General features: G+C 25.7%; 2 protein-coding genes across 10 annotated transcripts in view; one reads left to right on the top strand and one right to left on the bottom strand.

Moving 5' to 3' along the window:
* cmpy (crimpy) overlaps positions 1-21,691 on the bottom strand; it is a 465,170-nt gene that overhangs the window by 296,937 nt on the left and 146,542 nt on the right. The gene's annotated exons all lie outside the window — the stretch shown is intronic.
* The window catches only part of LOC142233814 (uncharacterized), a 180,855-nt gene that overhangs the window by 51,208 nt on the left and 107,956 nt on the right, over positions 1-21,691 (top strand). For 5 of the 8 annotated variants that reach the window (XM_075304850.1, XM_075304848.1, XM_075304847.1 and 2 more), the window contains one exon: positions 17,504-18,444. In XM_075304850.1, the coding sequence (XP_075160965.1) occupies positions 18,348-18,444 (97 nt within the window). In that variant the 5' untranslated portion in view covers positions 17,504-18,347. The remainder of the gene's footprint in view (positions 1-17,503; positions 18,445-21,691) is intronic. The other 3 variants (XM_075304853.1, XM_075304854.1, XM_075304849.1) reach the window with 2 other exon arrangements.

The raw sequence follows: 21,691 nt of genomic DNA, 5'->3' as shown, positions 1-21,691 counted from the left end.
TCGTCAAAATCTTATTTCTATAGAAAAGTATGTCAAAATTTTATTTCTATAAAATTGTTTGCCAAAAATTTGTTTCTATAGAAAATTTTGTCAAAATTTTATTTCTACAGAAAAGTTTGTCAAAATTTTATTTCTACAGAAAATTTTGTCAAAATTTTATTTCTATATAAAATGATGAGTATTTAAACATGGTGAAGAATATAATAATAATAATAATGAAAATTGAATTTGGTTGCATACACAGAAAAAAATATCACCAAAATATTTCCAATTAAAAAGTTAATTGAAGTTGAAATTTTTTTCAATTAATAAATTAATTGGTACAATTAACTTTTTAATCAAGATAGAAACATTAAGTTAATTTAGTCAATGATTGAAAATTTAAAAATTTTTAATTAAAAATTTAATTGATACAATTAACTTTTATTCAAATTCGGAAGACTAAGTCAGTTAAAAAAGTGATGAACATTTTTTTAAATTTTTAATTAAATTTGTTTTTTTCAAACAATCAATTGTTAATCCAAATAAAAATTCTGAGCCAATTCAGAATGTAATTGAAAATAGTTACCTTTTTTAATTACAAAATTAATTGAGTTTTGCAATCAACATCAATTAAATTTTTAATTGAATCAATTAAAAAATTAATTGAAATTTGGTAATGAAATCAATTAATTTTTTAATCAAGAATTTTTTCTATGCCCAATTAAAACTGTGATTGATACTATCATTTTCGTGATTGAAGACATTTCAATTAAAAAATTAATTGAATCAATTAATTTCGTGATTGAATCAGAAAAAAATTTTTTTGTGTGTATCTAAGACATAGGGAAACTATTTTTGATACCTCTTCATCCTATGCCTTTTCCATACAAGATTATATTACATTTATTGCAAACTATGTCGGTTAAGGGACAAATGCCAAAGATATTCATTGTTAACTAGAGTGATGTGCCATTAAGTATTATCAATATTCCATTTTCGCACAGCATACTTTCAGGCTTCTATTGAATATCATTGCCATAGCATATTTCCTATAACAAAACAAAATTTTGTCATCACGTTCTCTATTCATTATTATTTTATGATTGCTTACAATATCACTTTCCACACTTTCATCGTCATCGTTGTGGGGTGTGTTCACGGAAGTCATTACAATTAATCCACATTCATATAGTCTTGCAAAAATATCCCATTAGTGTCAAAACGAAATGTGCATACAAAATGGTATTATATGTATTACAAAATAAACCTTGGAATACAATATCTTCATCCGTGCGTCTGTCTGCCAGCAAATTGATTATATTGGGGCGTGTCTCTCAATGAATTATTTCATTCCCATTCATACAGGCAGGCTTCCTTCTTAAATGTCTAATGTCGTTTAATGCATTATAGTCGAGAATATTGTGTAGATTTCATTTGGAAATAAATATGCATATGATGTCCATAGATTTAATGGATATTTAGTGTTCGAATAAGCATCGAACAAAATGTTATTGAAATCCATTAAAAATTTGTTATTGAAATTTTATACCCTACAGAGTATTAAAGAGTTTAATCGGCAGCATTGTTACCATTGTGTCACTTTAATGACAAATTTGCCACATTTTTGAAGCGATACTAAATGCCATATTTTAAAAATTTGCGTGCTACCTTTTAATTACATTCAATTATAATGTTATGTTTTCTGTACAGTTTTAGCCCAAATCACGGTAAGATTACGAATATCATTGGTGGTTTAAGAAATAATCGAGATTACGCGTCGACTACTATACAAAAATAAAATATTGACGAAATTTGCTTTAGAAATAAAATTTTCACAAAATTTTCGATAGAAATAGAAGTTTGCAAAATTTTCTATAGAAATAAAATTTTGACAATTTTTCCTATAGAAATAAAATTTTGGCAAATTTTTCTATAGAAATAAAATTTTGGCAAATTTTTCTATAGAAATAAAATTTTGACAATATTGTCTATAGAAATAAAATTTTGACAATATTTTCTATAGAAATAAAATGTTGACAAAATTTTCTATAGAAAAAAAAATTGGACAAAATTTTCTATAGAAAAAAATTTTTGACAATATTTTCTATAGAAATAAAATTTTGACAAAACTTTCTATAGAAATAAAATTTGAGAATTAAAATTTTACAATATTTTTTTTAAAGGTTGTATTAGATGTGAATATACAGAACAACTAATTTTCTCTTCATCTAACAGACAATGCCAATTCAACTCAAAACTTTATTTTTTAGGTTGAAAAATTAAAATATTAGGAAACAAAAAAAATCATATTTAGATATAACATACATTTAGACGGTAGGTGTGTGTGTAGCATACTTTTAGGAATATCACACACAAAAAAATCCCTCTCATATGAAAAAGATACGTTGTGGAAAATCAAAAGCTTTTTATTGTTTTATCCACTTACAAGTACTTAACTCTAAATTCTCTTGAAATTTATGAACTTTACATAATGAACATTTTGGATTATGGGAAACTAAACCAACACACACAAAAGAACAAGGGGAAATAGAAAACGATCCCCTGGCATTGGTTACACTAACATAATAATCGAGCTAATTATTCCCTTGGTCATAATTCATTTTGGACATAGGGACTTTCAAATGGAACCCTGAAACGAAAAACTTATACATATGTACATATATGCCCAATGACCAAGAACAATATCACAATAGAGGGAAAATAATAAACTTTCTAAATTGTGGTGTGTGTAGATTTGGGAAAACTCAGAATAAAGCAAGAATATAATTACAACAAAAGCATATAAAATTTCCAAAGTATTGCCCAAATTTCTTCCTTTATGACGATGCAGCCTGAATTTAAAAATCGGTCAAATAGGAACTCACAAAAAAATCTCTCTAATATTTACTAACACATAATTTTCCTAATTAAAGGTGAAAATGTGGTATACTTTTAGGGACTTTTGTATTCGGCTGGGCCCTATTGTAAACCTCTCTATTTTTCAAATGCCAACATGAATAGGAAAAAATCACAAATCAATTTCGTTAATTAAAGCAATCATGTGTAATTGAAATGCGTTCATGAACAAGTTTACGTTTCAGCTTCAAGTCAAGAGCAAAATAGAAACTTGTTTAAATTTATGATCATTTGAATGATATTTGGATTTTCTTCTCTGGTACATGTACAATTTTCCCAAGACTATGACGATCCGTAGCCATCGATATATTTTACAGCTGGAATACACTGATATGCATACAAATGTGGTTTGTAGGAGACCTTTGGATAGAGTTCGTTAAGAATGTCTTGAGTTAGTGTTGAAATATAATATTCCTATAGAAACTCTTATCAAAATTTTATTTCTATAGAACATTTTGTCAAAATTTTATTTTTATAGAAAATTTTTACCAAAATTTTATTTCTACGGAAACTTTTATCATTATTATTATTTTTAATTTTTATCAAATTTTATTTCTATAGAAAATTCTATCAAAATTTAATTTCTATGGGAAATTTTGTCAAAATTTTATAGAAAATTTTGTCAAAATTTTATAGAAAATTTTGTCAAAATTTTATTTCTATAGTAATGTCAAAATTTTATATCTACAGAAAATCTTGTCAACATTTTATAGAAAATTTTGTCAAAATTTTATAGAAAATTTTGTCAAAATTTTATTTCTATAGAAATGTTGTCAAAATTTTATATTTATAGAAAATTTTGTCAACATTTGGTAGAAAATTTTGTCAAAATTTGATAGAAAATTCTGTAATTTATTTCTATAGAAACTCATCAAAATTTTATTTCTATAGAACATTTTGTCAAAATTTTATTTCTATAGAAAATTTTTACCAAAATTTTATTTCTATGGAAACTTTTATCATTATTATTATTTTTAATTTTTATCAAATTTTATTTCTATAGAAAATTATATCAAAATTTAATTTCTATGGGAAATTTTGTCAAAATTATTATTATTTTGACAAAATTTTATTCCTATTGAAAATTTTGTTAAAATCATATTTCTATAGAAAATTTTGTCAAAATTCTATATCTATAGAAAATGTTGTCAAAATGTTATAGAAAATTTTGTCAAAATTTTATAGAAAATTTTGTCAAAATTTTATAGAAAATTTTGTCAAAATTTTATTTCTATAGAAATGTTGTCAAAATTTTATATTTATAGAAAATTTTGTCAACATTTGATAGAAAATTTTGTCAAAATTTGATAGAAAATTCTGTAAAAATTTCATTTCAATAGAAAATTTTGTCAAAGTTTTATTTCTATAGAAAATTTTGTCAAAATTTTATTGCTATAGAAAATTTTGTCAAAATTTTATTGCTATAGAAAAATTTTGTGAAAGTTTTGTTTCTATAGAAAAATTTTGACAAAATTTTATTTTTATGGAAACTTTTGTCAAAATTATTATTTCTACAGAAATTTTTATCAACATTTAATTTCTATAGAAAATTATATCGAAATTTTATTTTTATGGAAAATTTTTTGAAAATTATTATTTTGACAAAATTTTGTTTCTATTGAAAATTTTGTTAAAATCTTATTTCTATAGAAAATTTTGTCAAAATTCTATTTCTGTAGAAAATTTTATCAAAATTTTAAATCTATAGAAAATTTTGTCAAAAATTTATTTTTATAGAAAATTTTTTCAAAATTTTACTTCTATAAAAAATTTTGTCAAAATTTTATAGAAAATTTTGCCAAAATTTTATTTCTATAGAAAATTTTGTCAAAATTTTATTTCTATCGAAAATTTTTAACAAAATTTTATTTCTATGGAAACTTTTATCATTATTATTATTTCTACACAAATTTTTATAAAATTTAATTTCTATAGAAATTTATATCAAAAAATTTTATTTCTATAGAAAATTTTGTCAAAATTCTATATCTATCGAAAATTTAATCAAACTTTTATAGAAAATGTTATTAAAATTTTATGGTAAATTTTGTAAAAATTTTATAGAAAATTTTGTCAAAATTTTATTTCTATAGAAAATTTTATCAAGATTTTATTTCTATAGAAAATTTTATCAATATTTTATAGAAAATTCTGTCAACATTTTATAGCAAATTCTGTAAAAATTTTATTTCTATGGAAAATTTTATCAAAATTTTATTTCTATAGAAAATTTTATCAAAATTTTATTGCTAAACAAAATTTTGTCAAAATTTTATTGCTATAGAAAAATTTTGTGAAAGTTTTATTTCTATAGAAAAACAAAATTTTATTTCTATGGAACCTTTTGTCAAAATTATTATTTCTACAGAAATTTTTTATCAAAATTAAATTTCTATAGAAAATTATATCAAAATTTTATTTTTATGGAACATTTTTTCAAAATTATTATTTTGACAAAATTTTATTCCTATTGAAAATTTTGTTAAAATCTTATTTCTATAGAAAATTTTGTAAAAATTTTATATCTATAGAAAATTTTGTCAAAAATGTATAGAAAATTTTGCCAAAATTTTATTTTTATGGAAATTTTTTTCAAAATTTTATTTCTATAAAAAATTTTGTCAAAATTTTATAGAAAATTGTGCCAACATTTTATTTCTGTAGAGCATTTTGCCAAAATTTTATTTCTATAGAAAATTTTGTTAAAATTTTATTTTTATAGAAAATTTTGCAAAGATTTTATTTCTATAGCAAATGTTGTCAAAATTTTATTGCTATAGAAAAATTTTGTGAAAACTTTATTTCTATAGAAAATTTTTTACAAAATTTTATTTCTATGGAAACTTTTGTCAAAATTATTATTTCCACAGAAATTTTTATCGAAATTTAATTTCTATAGAAAATTATATCAAAATTTTATTTTTATGGAAAATTTTTTGAAAATTACTATTTTGACAAAATTTTATTTCTATTGAAAATTTTGTTAAAATCTTATTTCTAAAGAAAATTTTGTCAAAATTCTATTTCTATAGAAAATTTTATCAAAATTTTATATCTATAGAAAATTTTGTCAAAATTTTATAGAAAATTTTGCCAAAATTGTATTTCTATAGAAAATTTTGTCAAAATTTTATTTCTATAGAAAATTTTGTTAAAATTTTTTTTTTATAGAAAATTTTGTAAAAATGTTATTTCGTTTTGCTTGTTATTGTTGGTTTCTCTTCAATCGTTATTGTTGTTTTTGATTTCAGCTTAAAAACATGCATTGACTAAACTACAAGTGTAGCTTAACCAACAGAGGAAAAGTATGCTTGTCAAATTTATTTGGGCAAAGCCCGATATACTGCAAGATGTACAGCTGTTTCGGATGGATGTACAGCTGTTTCGGAATTACCACATTCCTCACCAAAATTTTGTTTCTATAGAAAATTTTGTCAAAATATTATTTCTATAGAAAATTTTGTCAATTTTTTTTTTCTATAGAAAATTTTTACCTAAATTTTATTTCTATAGAAAATTTTTATTTCTATAGAAAATTTTTATTTCTATAGAAAATTTTCATCAAAATTTTGTTTATATCGAAAATTTTTACCAAAATTTTATAGAAATTTTTCTGAAAATTTTATTTCTATAGAAAATTTTCTGAAAATTTTATTTCTATAGATAATTTTTTTGAAAATTTTACTTCTATAGAAGGTTAGGTTAGGTTAGGTGGCAGCCCGATGTATCAGGCTCACTTAGACTATTCAGTCCATTGTGATACCACATTGGTGAACTTCTCTCTTATGACTGAGTGCTGCCCGATTCCATGTTAAGCTCAATGACAGGGAATCTCCTTTTTATAGCCGTGTCCGAACGGCGTTCCACATTGCAGTGAAACCACTTAGAGAAGCTTTGAAACCCTCAGAAATGTTAGCAGCATTACTGAGGTGGGATAATCCACCGCTGAAAAACTTTTTGGTGTTCGGTCGAAGTAGGTATCGAACCCACGACCTTGTGTATACAAGGCGGGCATGCTAACCATTGCACCACGGTGGCTCCCTTCCCTACTTCTATAGAACATTTTGTCAAACTTTTATTTCTACAGAAAATTCTGTCAAAATGTCATTTATATAGAAAATTTTGTCAAAACTTTATTTCTATAGAAAATTTTATTTCTATGGAAAATTTTGTCAACATTTTATATTTTTATAGAAAATTTGTTAAGTACTTCTAAGTTGAATAGGAATATTTTGCAAACTCTACCAAAACATATACAATTCTACCAATCTATCAAAATCATTCCTTGAAATCTAATATAGAAAATTTCCTTTCATACTTTTAGGCGGAACACTTGTCCCTTTAGAATATAATGACACAAAAAACAAATAGTATTCGGCTGGTATATTTGATTATTTGCTAAGAAAGCGATGGATGGCCTTCGGAATTTTTTAATAAATAAAATTTCTATAGCAAAATATATAGACAGCCATGTCTGGCATAACTCATGGTCTGGTTGTGACCTTGACCCTCAAGCACACTTCTAGCCCCCAGACTCTTGATATATTTAAAAATTATTTTTATGTCATATTTTGACACCCAATATAAATCTTCTTCTTGCACAAAATACATAGTAGTCATCAATTTAATTTACACAAAGCATTTTACAAAATATAAATATAAAATTCATTCATTGTAACTTGTAACGATTTCTTTCATTTACCTTCACATGCCTTTACGAAGAGACACATACACACACTCACCCTCATGGAATATCATTAGCATTAAATTTCTTTTTATGGACTCTTATTTTCTTTGGGTTTTATTACATTGTAGTCCGCTCTGGACATTTGACTTTAATAAACAAATTAATTTTAATTGTTATGCTTTTGTGTTTATAACCCTCGAGCACCAGCCCCCTCTCACCGAAAAATATGTTAAGCTGTTTTTTCTCATCTTAAGCTCCATTAAAAGTAAACACATCTCCAATGGCAAGCAATAGTAGTAAAAGCTTACCTGCATTTAAAATCATGGCGTGACAATTTCCATTTTCATGAGCATTTTTTTGTTATCCTCCTAGTTCGTAAACGAATTTTCTTTACTCAAGAGCTTTGCCCCATAGAGAAATAGGGCAAAGGTTTGTTCAACTATAATACCTAGAAATATTTCTTGTATATTGATGTTTGGGCAAAATTGTAAGCTATAATATTTTATGTTCATTTTTTTTTTTCTTCTTTATACTCTTTTTTTTAAGGTAATTGTAAATCATTAACCATTTTTTGTTTGGTTAACCATTTGAGGTAATTCAAGATTTTTTGATGTCTTGAGGGATTGAAATGACCTCCCTTTAACTCAATCAACACCTGAAAGTATGCAATGAAAATTTTGTTTTAAATGGCTGACAATGTTTAGCCCATCAAAGAAGTCATTAAAAACTTAGTGTTGAGGGAAAATAAAATTTTAGAAATTCAAAACTGTATACAAATTTCCTTGAATGGATGTTCTTCTATAACCTTATTGAGATATTTTCCAAAAATTGGCCCCACTATATATGATGAGGATATAAAAACATTGCTGGATGAAAGTAAGTTTAACCGAAAGGTTTCGCAAAAGTGCATATATGATTTATTGTTCGATAGATATGTATGAGAGATATAAGAAAATTTGATTTTGATTCATTTTTAGAATTTTCTACTTAAAAGAAACATGTGTATATTTTGGCTATATAAGCTCGATTTGGAAAAACAAATGTATGGGAGCCATATCAAACTCTGAAATGATTTCAATCAAATTTAGCACACTTGACGATAATACTAATTGTGCTGCTTGTGCAAAATTTAGAGTAAATAACGATAAAACTCTGACTTCTGGGGCCATATAAGTGCATATCGGACGAAAGATATATATGGGAGATATATATAAATCTGAACCGATTCCAATCAACTTAGGCACATTTGACCACACTACCAAACGACAGACGGATATGGCTCTTTCGACTCAAGGTAGATTTTTTACTGTTTGGTAGATTGGTAGATTTATTGATGTTTTGGTAGATTTTGCGAAACTTTCTTCTCCAACCAAATGTACTTTTATTCTCTATAGAAATAAAATTTTGCAAAAATTTTCTATAGAAAAAAATTTTTGCAAAAACTTTCTATGGAATAAAATTTTCAAAAAATTTCTATAGAAATAAAATTTTGACAAAATTTTTTATAGAAATAAAATTTTCACCAAACTTTCTATAGAAATAAACATTTGACAAAATTTTCTAGAAATAAAATTTTGCAAAAATTGCCTTTAGAAATAAAATTTTGCAAAAGATTTTTATAGAAATAAAATTTTGACACAATTTTCTACAGAAATAAAATTGTGACAAAATTTTCTATAAACATAAAATTTTGCAAAAATGTTCTATAGAAATAAAATTTTGACAAAATTTTCTATAGAAATAAAATTTTGACAAAATTTTCTATAGAAATAAAATTTTGCAACCGAACACATGTTTTTATGACCACACACGCAAATGAGCATAACGGCTAGTAGATAGAAAAGGTGTGAGTTTGTGACTTTACTATTCTGCCACACAATCCGAATGGGGATTTGATAGGTTTGCTTAGAAAATATGGAGCTGTCCCCAGTTCACAGTTCCAAATACAGACACTCACACATACACACAACAGAGACTATCGAAGTATTTCAATTTTTTAGGTTTGTTTGGTATCACATTTCGTGTTTTTATACCCTGCTCCACACTGTGGAACGGGGTATTATAAGTTAGTGCATATGTTTGCAACACCCAGAAGGAGACGAGATAGACACATGGTGTCTTTGGCAAAAATGCTCAGGGTGGGCTCCTGAGTCGATATTGCGATGTCCGTCTGTCCGTGAACACATTTTTGTAATCAAAGTCTTGGTCGCAGTTTTAGTCCAATCGACTTCAAATTTGGCGTAAGTATGTGTTTTGGCTCAGAATAGATCCCTATTGATTTTGGAAGATATCGGTTCAGATTTAGATATAGCTCCCATATATATATATTTCGCCCGATATGGACTTAGATGGCCTCAGAAGCCAGAGTTTTACCCTAATTTGCTTAAAATTTTGCACAAGAAGAACAATTAGCTTTATAGTCAAGTGTGCCAAATTTTATTGAAATCGGTTCAGATTTAGATATAGCTCCCATATATATCTTTCGCCCGATATGGACTAATACGGTCTCAGAAGCCAGAGTTTTACCCCAATTTGGTTAAAATTTTGCACAGGGAGTAGAATTAGCATTGTTGCTTTGCGTGCCAAATTTGCTTGAAATCGGTTCAGATTTAGATATAGCTCCCATATATAGCTTTCGCCCGATTTACACTCATATGACCACAGAGGCGAATTTTTGCTCCGATTTAGTTGAAATTTTGCACAGGGAGTAGAATTAGCATTGTTGCTATGCGTGCCAAATTTGGTTGAAATCGATTCAGATTTAGATATAGCTCCCATATATAGCTTTCAGCCGATTTACACTCATATGACCACAGAGGCCAATTTTTTGCTCCGATTTAGTTGAAATTTTGCACAGGGAGTAGAATTAGCATTGTTGCTATGCGTGCCAAATTTGGTTGAAATCGGTTCAGATTTAGATATAGCTCCCATATATAGCTTTCGCCCGATTTACACTCATATGACCACAGAGGCCAATTTTTAACTCCGATTTAGTTGAAATTTTGCACAGGGAGTAGAATTAGCATTATAGCTATGCGTGCCAAATTTCGTTGAAATCGGTTCAGATTTAGATATAGCTCCCATATATATATTTTTCTGATTTCGACAAAAATGGTCAAAATACCAATATTTTCCTTGTAAAATCGCCACTGCTTAGTCGAAAAGTTATAAAAATGACTCTAATTTTTCTAACCTTCTAATACATTTATATCGAGCGATAAATCATAAATAAACTTTTGCGAATTTTGACACAATTTTCTACAGAAATAACATTTTGATCAAATTTTTTATAGAAATCGAATTCTGACAAAATTTTCTATAGAAATAAAATTTCGCAAAAATTTTCTATAGAAATAAAATTTTGCAAAAATTTTCTATAGAAATAAAATTATGACACAATTTTCTACAGAAATAAAATTTTGACAAAATTTTTTTTTAGAAATAAAATCTTGACAAAAATTTTTTAGATATAAAATTTTGACAAAATTTTCTATAGAAATAAAATTTTGACAAAGTTTTTTTAGAAATAATATTTTGACAAAATTTTCTTTAGAAATAAAATTTTGACAAAATTTTCTATAGAAATAAAATTTTGCAAAAATTTTCTATAGAAAAAAAATTTGGACAAAATTTTCTATAGCAATAAAATTTTGCAAAAATTTTCTATAGAAATAAAATTTTGTAAAAATTTTCTATAGAAATAAAATTTGGTAAAAATTTTCTAAAGAAATAAAATTTTGGAAAATTTTTCTATAGATATACAATTTTGCAAAATTTTCTACGAAAATAAAATTTTGACCACATTTTCTATAGAAATAAAATTTTAACAATTCAGATTTTTAAACTGACATTTATTGGTAAGCTAATAGCTTTGATATTGTATTGTAAAATGAGCATGAAAATTGGATAAACGAGATCCTAATTTTAAAATTTTTAGAGCCTAGGAACAAATACCAAAATTCTTAAGGGAAGGTTTAAATCTTTGAATCCAAATAAACTTATTTTCCGAGTGTATGTATGGCCTTAGACAATGCCAATTTTTTATTTACCAATTTTATTATTAATTTTGTTTTAGTTTTAATTGTTTTGCCATCCAAAAAAGGCTTGCTTATAACTTTTATATTTCTATTCCCTCGCTTGTTAGAAACTCAATTGTGTTGTATTTACCCATGTCTGGTTAAGCGCTCAAGTATTTCAAATATTTGCAAAGAACTCATAAATTCCATGTTTGAAAAAAACATGGTTTCTAGGTTGAATATGAACAAAAAGACAATAAACACATTTCAGCAAAACAAAAAACACGACAAATTACAAAGAGCTAAAATCGGCAAAGGCGACTAAATGATATTCTAGACCAAAACTATACAATTATATATACCCTACATACTATGGTGTAGGGCTATCATACTAAATAGAGATCTATACTAACCGAGAGGGGTTTGTATAGAATTTCAAGCAGATCTTTTGAAAATAACCGCTCAGGTATGACCTAAATATTAACAAAATGTTACATTAAATTTAAATCCACAAATTAATTTCGTAGATATAAAGAAATTTTCTTCATTATAAATTATTCTCAGTTAAATAATGAAACGTTTAGTAATAATCTACGAAAACCTATCAATTGGTGGATAACTATAGAGAAATTTCGTTGCATACCTTCAGGCGACACTTGTCTCCGCATGAAAAGATTATAATAGGAGAAGGAAAAAGTGCTGACAAATATAGCATTGGACGCATAAAGTCCGTTAGTTGTTGAGTCTCGGGTCGCATCCGTTTTTTAATGGGATTTGACAAAAAAAAATAGAATATTGCATTAACTAAAAAAGTGGCACAAAATGATAAAATGGTGGCACAAAAATAAAAAAGGAAATTTCCTACAAAACTATCAAAACACGAAAAAGTTGAAAATTGACCACTAAAGTAAACACAATGGTATCAACCATTCTATGGTCGAGGTTATAAAAACAAAATTGGCAATTGGTAAATAACTTAGTTTAAACATTATAGATAAATTTCTTTGCATACCTTCAGGCGGTATATGTCTCTGCATGAAAATATCATTATATGTGAAGGGAAAAATCCTGAAAAATATAGTATTGGACACATAAACACACAGTAGTGTTTAAGGGTTGGAAACAAAACGACTTAAAGGTGGCACAAAAATGATAAAGGTATGACATTTAGTGGGCACAAAAAAAATGCTATCTGAAAAAAACTACCAAATTTACCACTAAAGTAAACACCCTGTATAAACTATTCTATGGTTGAGGCTATAAAAGTAAAGTCATAAAATAACTGATTTCGTTTTGAGCAAATTAAATTTAAAATAAAAAAAAAAACAAACGAAAACACATTCACACCATTATAAATAGCATTTGTCTTTTTTTTTTTTTTTTGTTTTTGTGTTCTAGATAAATTCTTGTTGAAACATAAATTTTGCTTTAAGTATTCCTGGAAAAACAAAATGTCAAAGATTTCATAGATATAAGTTAAGCTCTCACCTCAAAAGGGCGATTATGAACATGAGCATTCTACATAAAGCAACAGGAGGTGTATGTGTGACAAATCAAAATAGCTTCTGTTAAATAATTTCTTAGGAAAACATTTTGTTAGAGCAATCATGGATTATGAACTAGTAGAGATTTAAAGTAGAGTTTCTAAGGAAATTCTTTTGAGAAGGTTTTTAGAGGCATGCGATTGAAGAATATGCAAGACATATTATGGATAAAAAACACCTATATTTTTGTTATACTGCAAAACAAAACCTATTGTACTAATATGGAGAATTATAAAATAAATTAATAAATAAATTTTAGATATTCTCAAAATTTATCTAGCATTAAAGACAAATTTCTTTAAAATAAAGAAATTTAAATTTTTATTCAATTTAGGGCACGATTATTCGAAATTTACGTCCCACTGCTAAACTCGTATGTCCTCGAAGTAAAGGCTCATTTTTCCTAGAACCATGAGGGTCTCAAAGTTCTTTGCCACTCTACCAAAATTTGAAGAAAATTGTACCAAAAAACTACCAAACAAAAAAGAAATATTTTGCAAAATTTTATTTCTATAGAAAATGTTGCAAATTATTTTTATTTGTCTATAGAAAATTTTATTTCTATAAAAAATTTTGGGAAAATTTTAATGCTATAGAAATATTTTTCCAAATTTTATTTCTATAGAAAATTTTGTCCAAATTTTATTTCTATAAAAAAAAATGTTGTCAAAATTTTATTTCTATACAAAATTTTGTCAACATTTTATTTCTATTTTGTTTCTAAAATTTTATTTCTATAGAACATTTTCTCAAAATTTACTTCTATAGAACGTTTTCTCAAAATTTTATTTCTATAGAAAATTTTGTCAAAATTTTATTTCTATAGAAAATTTTATCAAAATTTTATTTCTATAGAAAATTTTGTCAAAATTTTATTTCTATAGAAAATTTTATCAAAATTTTATTTCTATAGAAAATTTTGTCAAAATTTTATTTCTATAGAAAATTTTGTCAAAATTTTATTTCTATAGAAAATTTTGTCAAAATTTTATTTCTATAGAAAATTTTGTCAAAATTTTATTTCTATAGAAAATTTTGTCAAAATTTTATTTCTATAGAAAATTTTGTCAAAATTTTATTTCTATAGAAAATTTTGTCAAAATTTTATTTCTATAGAAAATTTTGTCAAAATTTTATTTCTATAGAAAATTTTGTCAAAATTTTATTTCTATAGAAAATTTTCTCAAAACTTTATTTCTATGGAAAATTTTGTCAAAATTTTATTTCTATAGAAAATTTTGTCAAAATTTTATTTCTATAGAAAATTTTGTCAAAATTTTATTTCTATAGAAAATTTTCTCAAAATTTTATTTCTATAGAAAATTTTGTAAAAATTTTATTTCTATAGAAAATTTTGTCAAAATTTTATTTCTATAGAAAATTTTGTCAAAATTTTATTTCTATAGAAAATTTTATCAAAATTTTAATTCTATACTAAATTTTGTCAAAGTTTTATTACTATGGAAAATTTTTTCAAAATTTTATTTCTATAGGAAATTTTGTCAAAATTTTATTTCTATAGGAAAATTTGTCAAAATTTTATTACTATGGAGAATTTTGTCATAATTTTATTTCTATAGACAATTTTGTCAAAGTTTTATTACTATGGAAAATTTTGTCAAAATTTTATTGCTATAGAAAATTTTGTCAAAATTTTATTTCTATAGAAAATTTTGTCAAAATTTTATTTCTATAGAAAATTTTATCAAAATTTTATTTCTATAGAAAATTTTGTCAAAGTTTTATTACTATGGAAAATTTTGTCAAAATTTTATTGCTATAGAAAATTTTGTTAAAATTTTATTTCTATAGAAAATTTTGTCAAAATTTTTTTTCTATAGAAAATTTTGTCAAAATTTTATTTCTATAGCAAATGTTGTCAAAATTTTGTTTCTATAGAAAATTTTGTCATTCTATTTCTATGGAAAATTTTGTCAAAATTTAATTTCTATAGAAAATTTTGCGAAAATTTTATTTCTATAGGAAATTTTGTCTACATTTTATTTCTGTAGGAAACTTTGTCAAAATTTTATTACTATGGAAAATTTTGTCAGAATTTTATTTCGATAGAAAATTTTGTCAGAATTTTATTTCGATAGAAAATTTTAAATTAACGATTGTTTAGAAAAAAATTCTTGATAATAATAAAGGTTTTCATTATATTTATGAATTTCTTTGGTTGGCTCAATTTTAATCACATATTTCGTTAATATAAAAATGTTTTCTACTAGTGCATTTCAGTGTTTAGGATTTCATTTTTGAAAACTATGAAAAATCTTAAAAGCATACTTTTTTATGGCTACGTAAAGATTGGTGGTTCACTATTAGCAAATATTTATTTTTTATTTTATCATGATATCAATGCAGTCTGCGCTTTAAATATTCCTGGCATTTTCTTTTCAATAGTTTAATAGAAGCATCGTTTTGTCCAAAAAGTTCATATGAAAATTTTAAAAATATTTTATTGCAAATTTCACGTCTGTTGACAAATGAATTTGTAAACTTTTCAAATATTTTATTTTTTTAAATTGCCATAAGTTATTTGTCTGGCTATGTTTCATATACAGTAAAATAAAAAAATTTAAATTATTGCGAAATCTATTTAAAAGAAAAGATTTTTTATTTTTAAAGTTAGGATCATCTCTAGAAGATAATTTTCGGATATACATTGACACTTGTGACTTTCAGTTTTTATAGTCTGATCAGTCCCCTTCATAATTATGTTATGCTCTGTTCTATCAGTTACGAACGGTCTGGGAAATTCTTTCCCTTTTCCATCTTTTTATATCCTCCACCATAGGATGGGGGTATATTAACTTTGTCATTCCGTTTGTAACACATCGAAATATTGCTCTAAGACCCCATAAAGTATATATATTCTGGGTCGTGGTGAAATTCTGAGTCGATCTGAGCATGTCCGTCCGTCAGTCCGTCTGTTGAAATCACGCTAACTTCCGAACGAAACAAGCTATCGACTTGAAACTTGGCACAAGTAGTTGTTATTGATGTAGGTCGGATGGTATTGCAAATGGGCCATATCGGTCCACTTTTACGTATATCCCCATTTATAAACGGACCCCCAAATTTGGCTTGCGATTGCTCTAAGAGAAGCAAATTTCATCCGATCCGGCTGAAATTTGGTGCATGGTGTTAGTATATGGTCTCAAACACCCATGCAAAAATCGGTCCATAATTATATATAGGCCCCATATAAACCGATCCCCAGATTTGACCTCCGGAGCCCTTTGGAAGAGCAAAATTCATCCGATTCGGTTGAAATTTGGTACGTGATATTAGTATATGGTATCCAACAACCATGCAGGAATTGGTTCATATCAGTCCATAATTATATATAGCCCCCATATAAACCGATCCCCAGATTTGACCTCCGGTGCCTTTTGGAGAAGCAAAATTCATCCGATCTGGTTGAAATTTTGTACGTGGTAGTAGTATATGATATTTAACAGCCATGCCAAAAGTGATCCATATCAGTCCATAATCATATATAGCCCCCATATAAACCGATCCCGAAATTTGGTTTTGGAGCCTCTTGGAGGAGCAAATTTCATCCGAGTCATTTGAAATTTGGTACATTGTGCCATGCCTAACTAGGTACATATCGGTCTACAGTTATATATAGCCCTCAGATAAATCGATCCCCAATCACACAAAAATTGGTCCATATCAAGTTCATAATTGTATATAGCCCCCATATAAGTGACCCCCATATTTCAATTCTGGCTCTCTACGTACCGTGCAAAAAGTCCATATCGACTCGTAATTATTTGTAGACTTAACTATACATAACTTTTTTGTCTAATATATACCACGTAGGGACTAACTCACAATTTAGAAAACGATGTTAAGAAGTTTTAAGATACCACAACCCAATTAATTCGATTGTGGATGACAGTCTTTCGTAGAAGTTTCTACGCAATCCATGATAGAGGGTACATAAGATTCGGCCTGGCTGAACTTACGGCCGTATATACTTGTTATTTTTAATTTTTTATTTATAATTACAAATTACAATAAATTTATAAAACAAAATTTATTGGCTTTTAAAGTTATTCTCGCATACGATAAAAATATTTTATTCAATTGCCATCATATTGAAAATCCATTTCAATTAACAATAAAAAAATCATTTTCAGCATAATTATGTATCACATTTATCAATTTACTCTGGCAATCAATTTAATTTAAAGCAATTAAATTATAAATTTTTCTCCAACCTAAAAAAAAGCCAACAAGCCAGCAGGCAATTTTTTATTTATGAATTCCATCACCATGCATGCTAAATGAATTCACTTCACTTCTTAAAAAAATATTCTTTTTGTTCTTTCATTTATTTGCAGGTTCTGGTGTCATCAATAAAAGCCGATCAAAAGATTTCAAACAAAAACAAAACCAACAACACACAACAAGTGCAACATCTAGTAAATTGAAGAAAAATACAAAAAAAAAAAAAATCAAATGAAAAACCCAAGAATAAATTCCATTATTTCTTAAAAAAAAACGAAAATTATGGCCAGCTTTTTAAACAAATCGAAAGCATAAAAATCACACCCAAGCAAACAAAAATTTAACGACAATTCCAAAAAAAATATCACCACAATTGTTTACAGCAAAACAAAAACCACCACAACTTCCAAATTTATTAATCAATTATTATTTTTTGATAGTTTTTTTTTGTGCTGTCGTTGTTTAAATTAAAACGCCCCAAAGAATTTCAAACAAATCACTCATGATAGAAATCACATAAAATAAAAATTTTATTTGTCTTTTTTTGCTCTTTAATCAGAAAAAAATAAAAAGTGGGAGAATTTTGTTTGTCTAAAACCACAAAACAAGGTCATTTTAATAAAACTAAAAATCTCGGCACTATTATTCGCCCCAGAATCCACAACAAAAAAAAGGAGAATGATAATATTAAATAAACAACTCGATCAAATAAATTTGTTATATTTAAAATTTCCTTTGTCATAATAGAGTGAGAAAAAAAATCCACTGAAAAATAATCCTTAGTTATTTTGCTTGCTATTGAGAAAACAAAAGTTGTTCCATTAGTGGCGTGCTTGGCAAAATATTTTCGTGTCAATAAAAGTGTGTCGATTTTTTTATTTCCTATCCCGCTGGCAAATAAAACCTTGGGATATTTTCTTGCAAATAGAATCACAAAAATATTATTTCAACGTGAAAATGCAGTCATCACCCAAAGTCCAAAGTAAATTCATCATCACCAATATTTGGCTACTGACATTGTCATTGGCTGGTGGCACAGTTTTGGTTAAAGCAGGTAAGTTAACTCAAAAATTCTCTTTTTTTGTTTTTATATCCTGCTACACACTGTGGAACAGGGTATTATAAGTTAGCGCATATGTTTAATTTTTGAAGTAAGTAACTCAAAAATTAATTTCTTTTAATTTTTGAGGTAGGTAACTTAAAAAATGATTTTTTTAATTTTATTTGAATTTCTGAGATTTGCTAAAACAGACTTTTAAAAATTTGCAAAATTTAGAAATTAGGTCTTTAGATTTTTTTTTCAAAATTTTGAAAAAGATGACTTTCGACTTTTACATTCATGACATTTCTGATAAGCGGAAATACTTAAATTGAAAAATTTTCTCCTTCGTAGATAACCTCAATTTTAATGATAAAAATACTCAAGTGATTGTGGTGAATTATTTCGTCAATATCCAGCATCGTGAGCCTTACGTGTTAAATGTTTTTGGCAATGGCGATAAAATTCATTTTGAAAAACCTACTTGAGATTGGCCGGACAATGCACTTCTTTTACTGCACTCATGTTCATCAATATTTTTTCGAATTTTTATAGCCACAAAATAAAGTCATGCGTAATCCATTGTCCCAAAAAAAATATGCCAGATGCACTTGCATTCTAGAATAGCACAATTTTTCTCAGAACAACTCTTGAAATCTTTAATGATTTTCAAAAAAAAAAAAAAAACACACGCACAAAAGCTCCAAACGATTAAATGTAAAAAACACAGAAAAATAACAATTCAATGAAATGACCCAAATAAATATGAGCTCAAAATTGCTTTATAAAATATTTTTAATAAAATTTGTTTTGTGTGAATGCCTTTATAAAAAGGCCACAAAATGTGAAACAGATGTCAATATTTTGGCTATAAATAAAGGTGATTAGATTGACGAGAAGTGTGCCCGAGACTAGAGGTGTGCACGTGACACGAAATTGTCGTGACTCACGAAAATTTTCTTGACTCACGCGTAAGTCGTTAGTCACGCTGATGGTAACGGCGTGAGTGTGCGTGAGCGTGATTAACCAACCAAATGTCGTTCGTGAATGTGAGTCACGAAAATAATATCTTCGTGAGTGTGCGTGAGTAACAAATTTCGGAAAAATACGGTCACGAAAATAATCCCGCTTACGAACATAAAATGCTTACGAGTTCAATTCATTTATAATGTTAGTGACATCCTAAGTGTTAAAAGTTTTATAACGCTCTCGATTTTAATCATACTCGTATTTTCAGTCAGGTTCTATAGGTAAATTACTCATAAAATTAATCTTGAGTCACGATATTTTTCGTGAGTCACGATATTTTTCGTGAGTCACGACATTTAAAAGATTTTCGTGCGTGAGCACAAATTTCCTTTTCGTGAGCGTGAGTCCTACCACAAAATATCGTGTGTGAGTGTGCGTGAATAAGATTTCTCCGTCGTGAGTGTGCGTGAGCGTGAGTAAAATATTACTCACATGCACACCTCTACCAGAGACCCACTTTATATATCTATAGAAAATTTTGTTAAAATTCCTATAGAAAAATTTGTCAAAAATCTATTTCTATAGAACGTTTTGTCAAAATTTTATTTCTATAGAAAATTTTGTCAAAACTTTCTTTCTTTAGAAAATTTTGTCAAAATTTTATTTCCAGAGAAAATTTTCTCAAAATTTTTTAAAATTTTTGTAAAAATTTTATTTTTATAGAATGTTTTGTCAAAATTTTATTTTTATACAACATTTTATCAAAATTTTATTTCTATAGAAAATTTTGTCAAAATTTTATTTCTATAGAAAGTTTTATCAAAAATTTATTTCTATAGAAAATTTTTTAAAAAATTATTTCTATAAAAAATTTTGTTACATTTTTATTTCTATAGAAAATTTTGTGAAAATTTTAATTTTATAGAAAATTTTGTCAAAATTTTATTTCTATAAAAAATTGTGTCAAAATTTTATTTCTATAGAAAGTTTTATCAAAAATTTATTTATATAGAAATTTTTTTTAAAAATTTATTTCTATAAAAAATTTTGTTACATTTTTATTTCTATAGAAAATTTTGTGAAAATTTTAATTTTATAGAAAATTTTGTCAAAATTTTATTTCTATAGAAAATTTTATCAAAATTTTGTTTCTATAGAAAATTTTGTCAAAATTTTATTTCTATAGAAATTTTTTGTAAAATTTTATTTCTACAGAATTTTTTTGCAAAATGTTATTTCTATAGAAAATTTTTTCACAATTTTATTTCTATAGAAAATTTTTTCAAAACTTAATATCTAAAAAAAAATATGTCAAAATTTTATTTCTATAGAAAATTTTGTCAAAATTTTATTTCTATAGAAATTTTTTGTAAAATTTTATTTCTACAGAATTTTTTTGCAAAATGTTATTTCATTACATGTTAGCCTGATACCGAAACAGGCAATTGACGTCCAAATGCATTATATCTAATTATACAATTATTTTTCGAGCTTTATGGACAGATATAGATTTTCAATGGCTCTATTAACCATGTTCCTTAATCTATATCTGTCCATAAAGCTCGAAAAATAATTGTATAATTAGATAAAATGTTATTTCTATAGAAAATTTTTTCACAATTTTATTTCTATGGCAAATTTTGTCAAAATTTTATTTCTATAGAAAATTTTGTCAACATGTTATTTCCATAGAAAATGTTTTCAAAATTGTATTTCTATAGAAAATGTTGTCAAAGTTTTATTTCAATAGAAAATTTTGTCAACATTTTTCTTTTTATAGAAAATTTTGTCAAAATTTTATTTCTATTAAACATTTTGCCAAAATTTTGTTTCTGCTGAAAATTTTCTCAAAATTGCATTTCTATAAAAAATTGTGTCAATTTTCTGTAGAAAATTTTTTTCAAAACTTTATTTTCATTTTTTGTCAAAATTTTATTTCTGTAGAAAATTTTGTCAAACTTTTATTCCAATAGAAAATTTTATTTCTATAGAAAATTTTGTTAAAATTTTTATTTTTATAGAAATTTTTTTTCAAAATTTTATTTCTATAGAACATTTTCTCAAAATTGTATTTCTATAGAAAATTTTGTAAAAATTTTATTTCGAATGGAAAATGTCAAAAATTTTATTTCTATAGAAAATTTTGTCAAAATTTTATTTCTATAGAACATTTTGTCAAAATTTTATTTCTATAGAAATTTTTTGTCAAAATTTTATTTCCATAGAAAATTTTGTCAAAATTGTATTTCAATAGAAAATGTTGTCAAAGTTTTATTTCTATAGAAAATTTTGT

Source organism: Haematobia irritans, chromosome 4 (genome assembly GCF_050003625.1).
Source record: "Haematobia irritans isolate KBUSLIRL chromosome 4, ASM5000362v1, whole genome shotgun sequence".
Classification (NCBI taxonomy): Eukaryota; Metazoa; Arthropoda; class Insecta; order Diptera; family Muscidae; genus Haematobia; species Haematobia irritans.
This window is presented reverse-complemented; position numbering and strand designations above follow the sequence as displayed.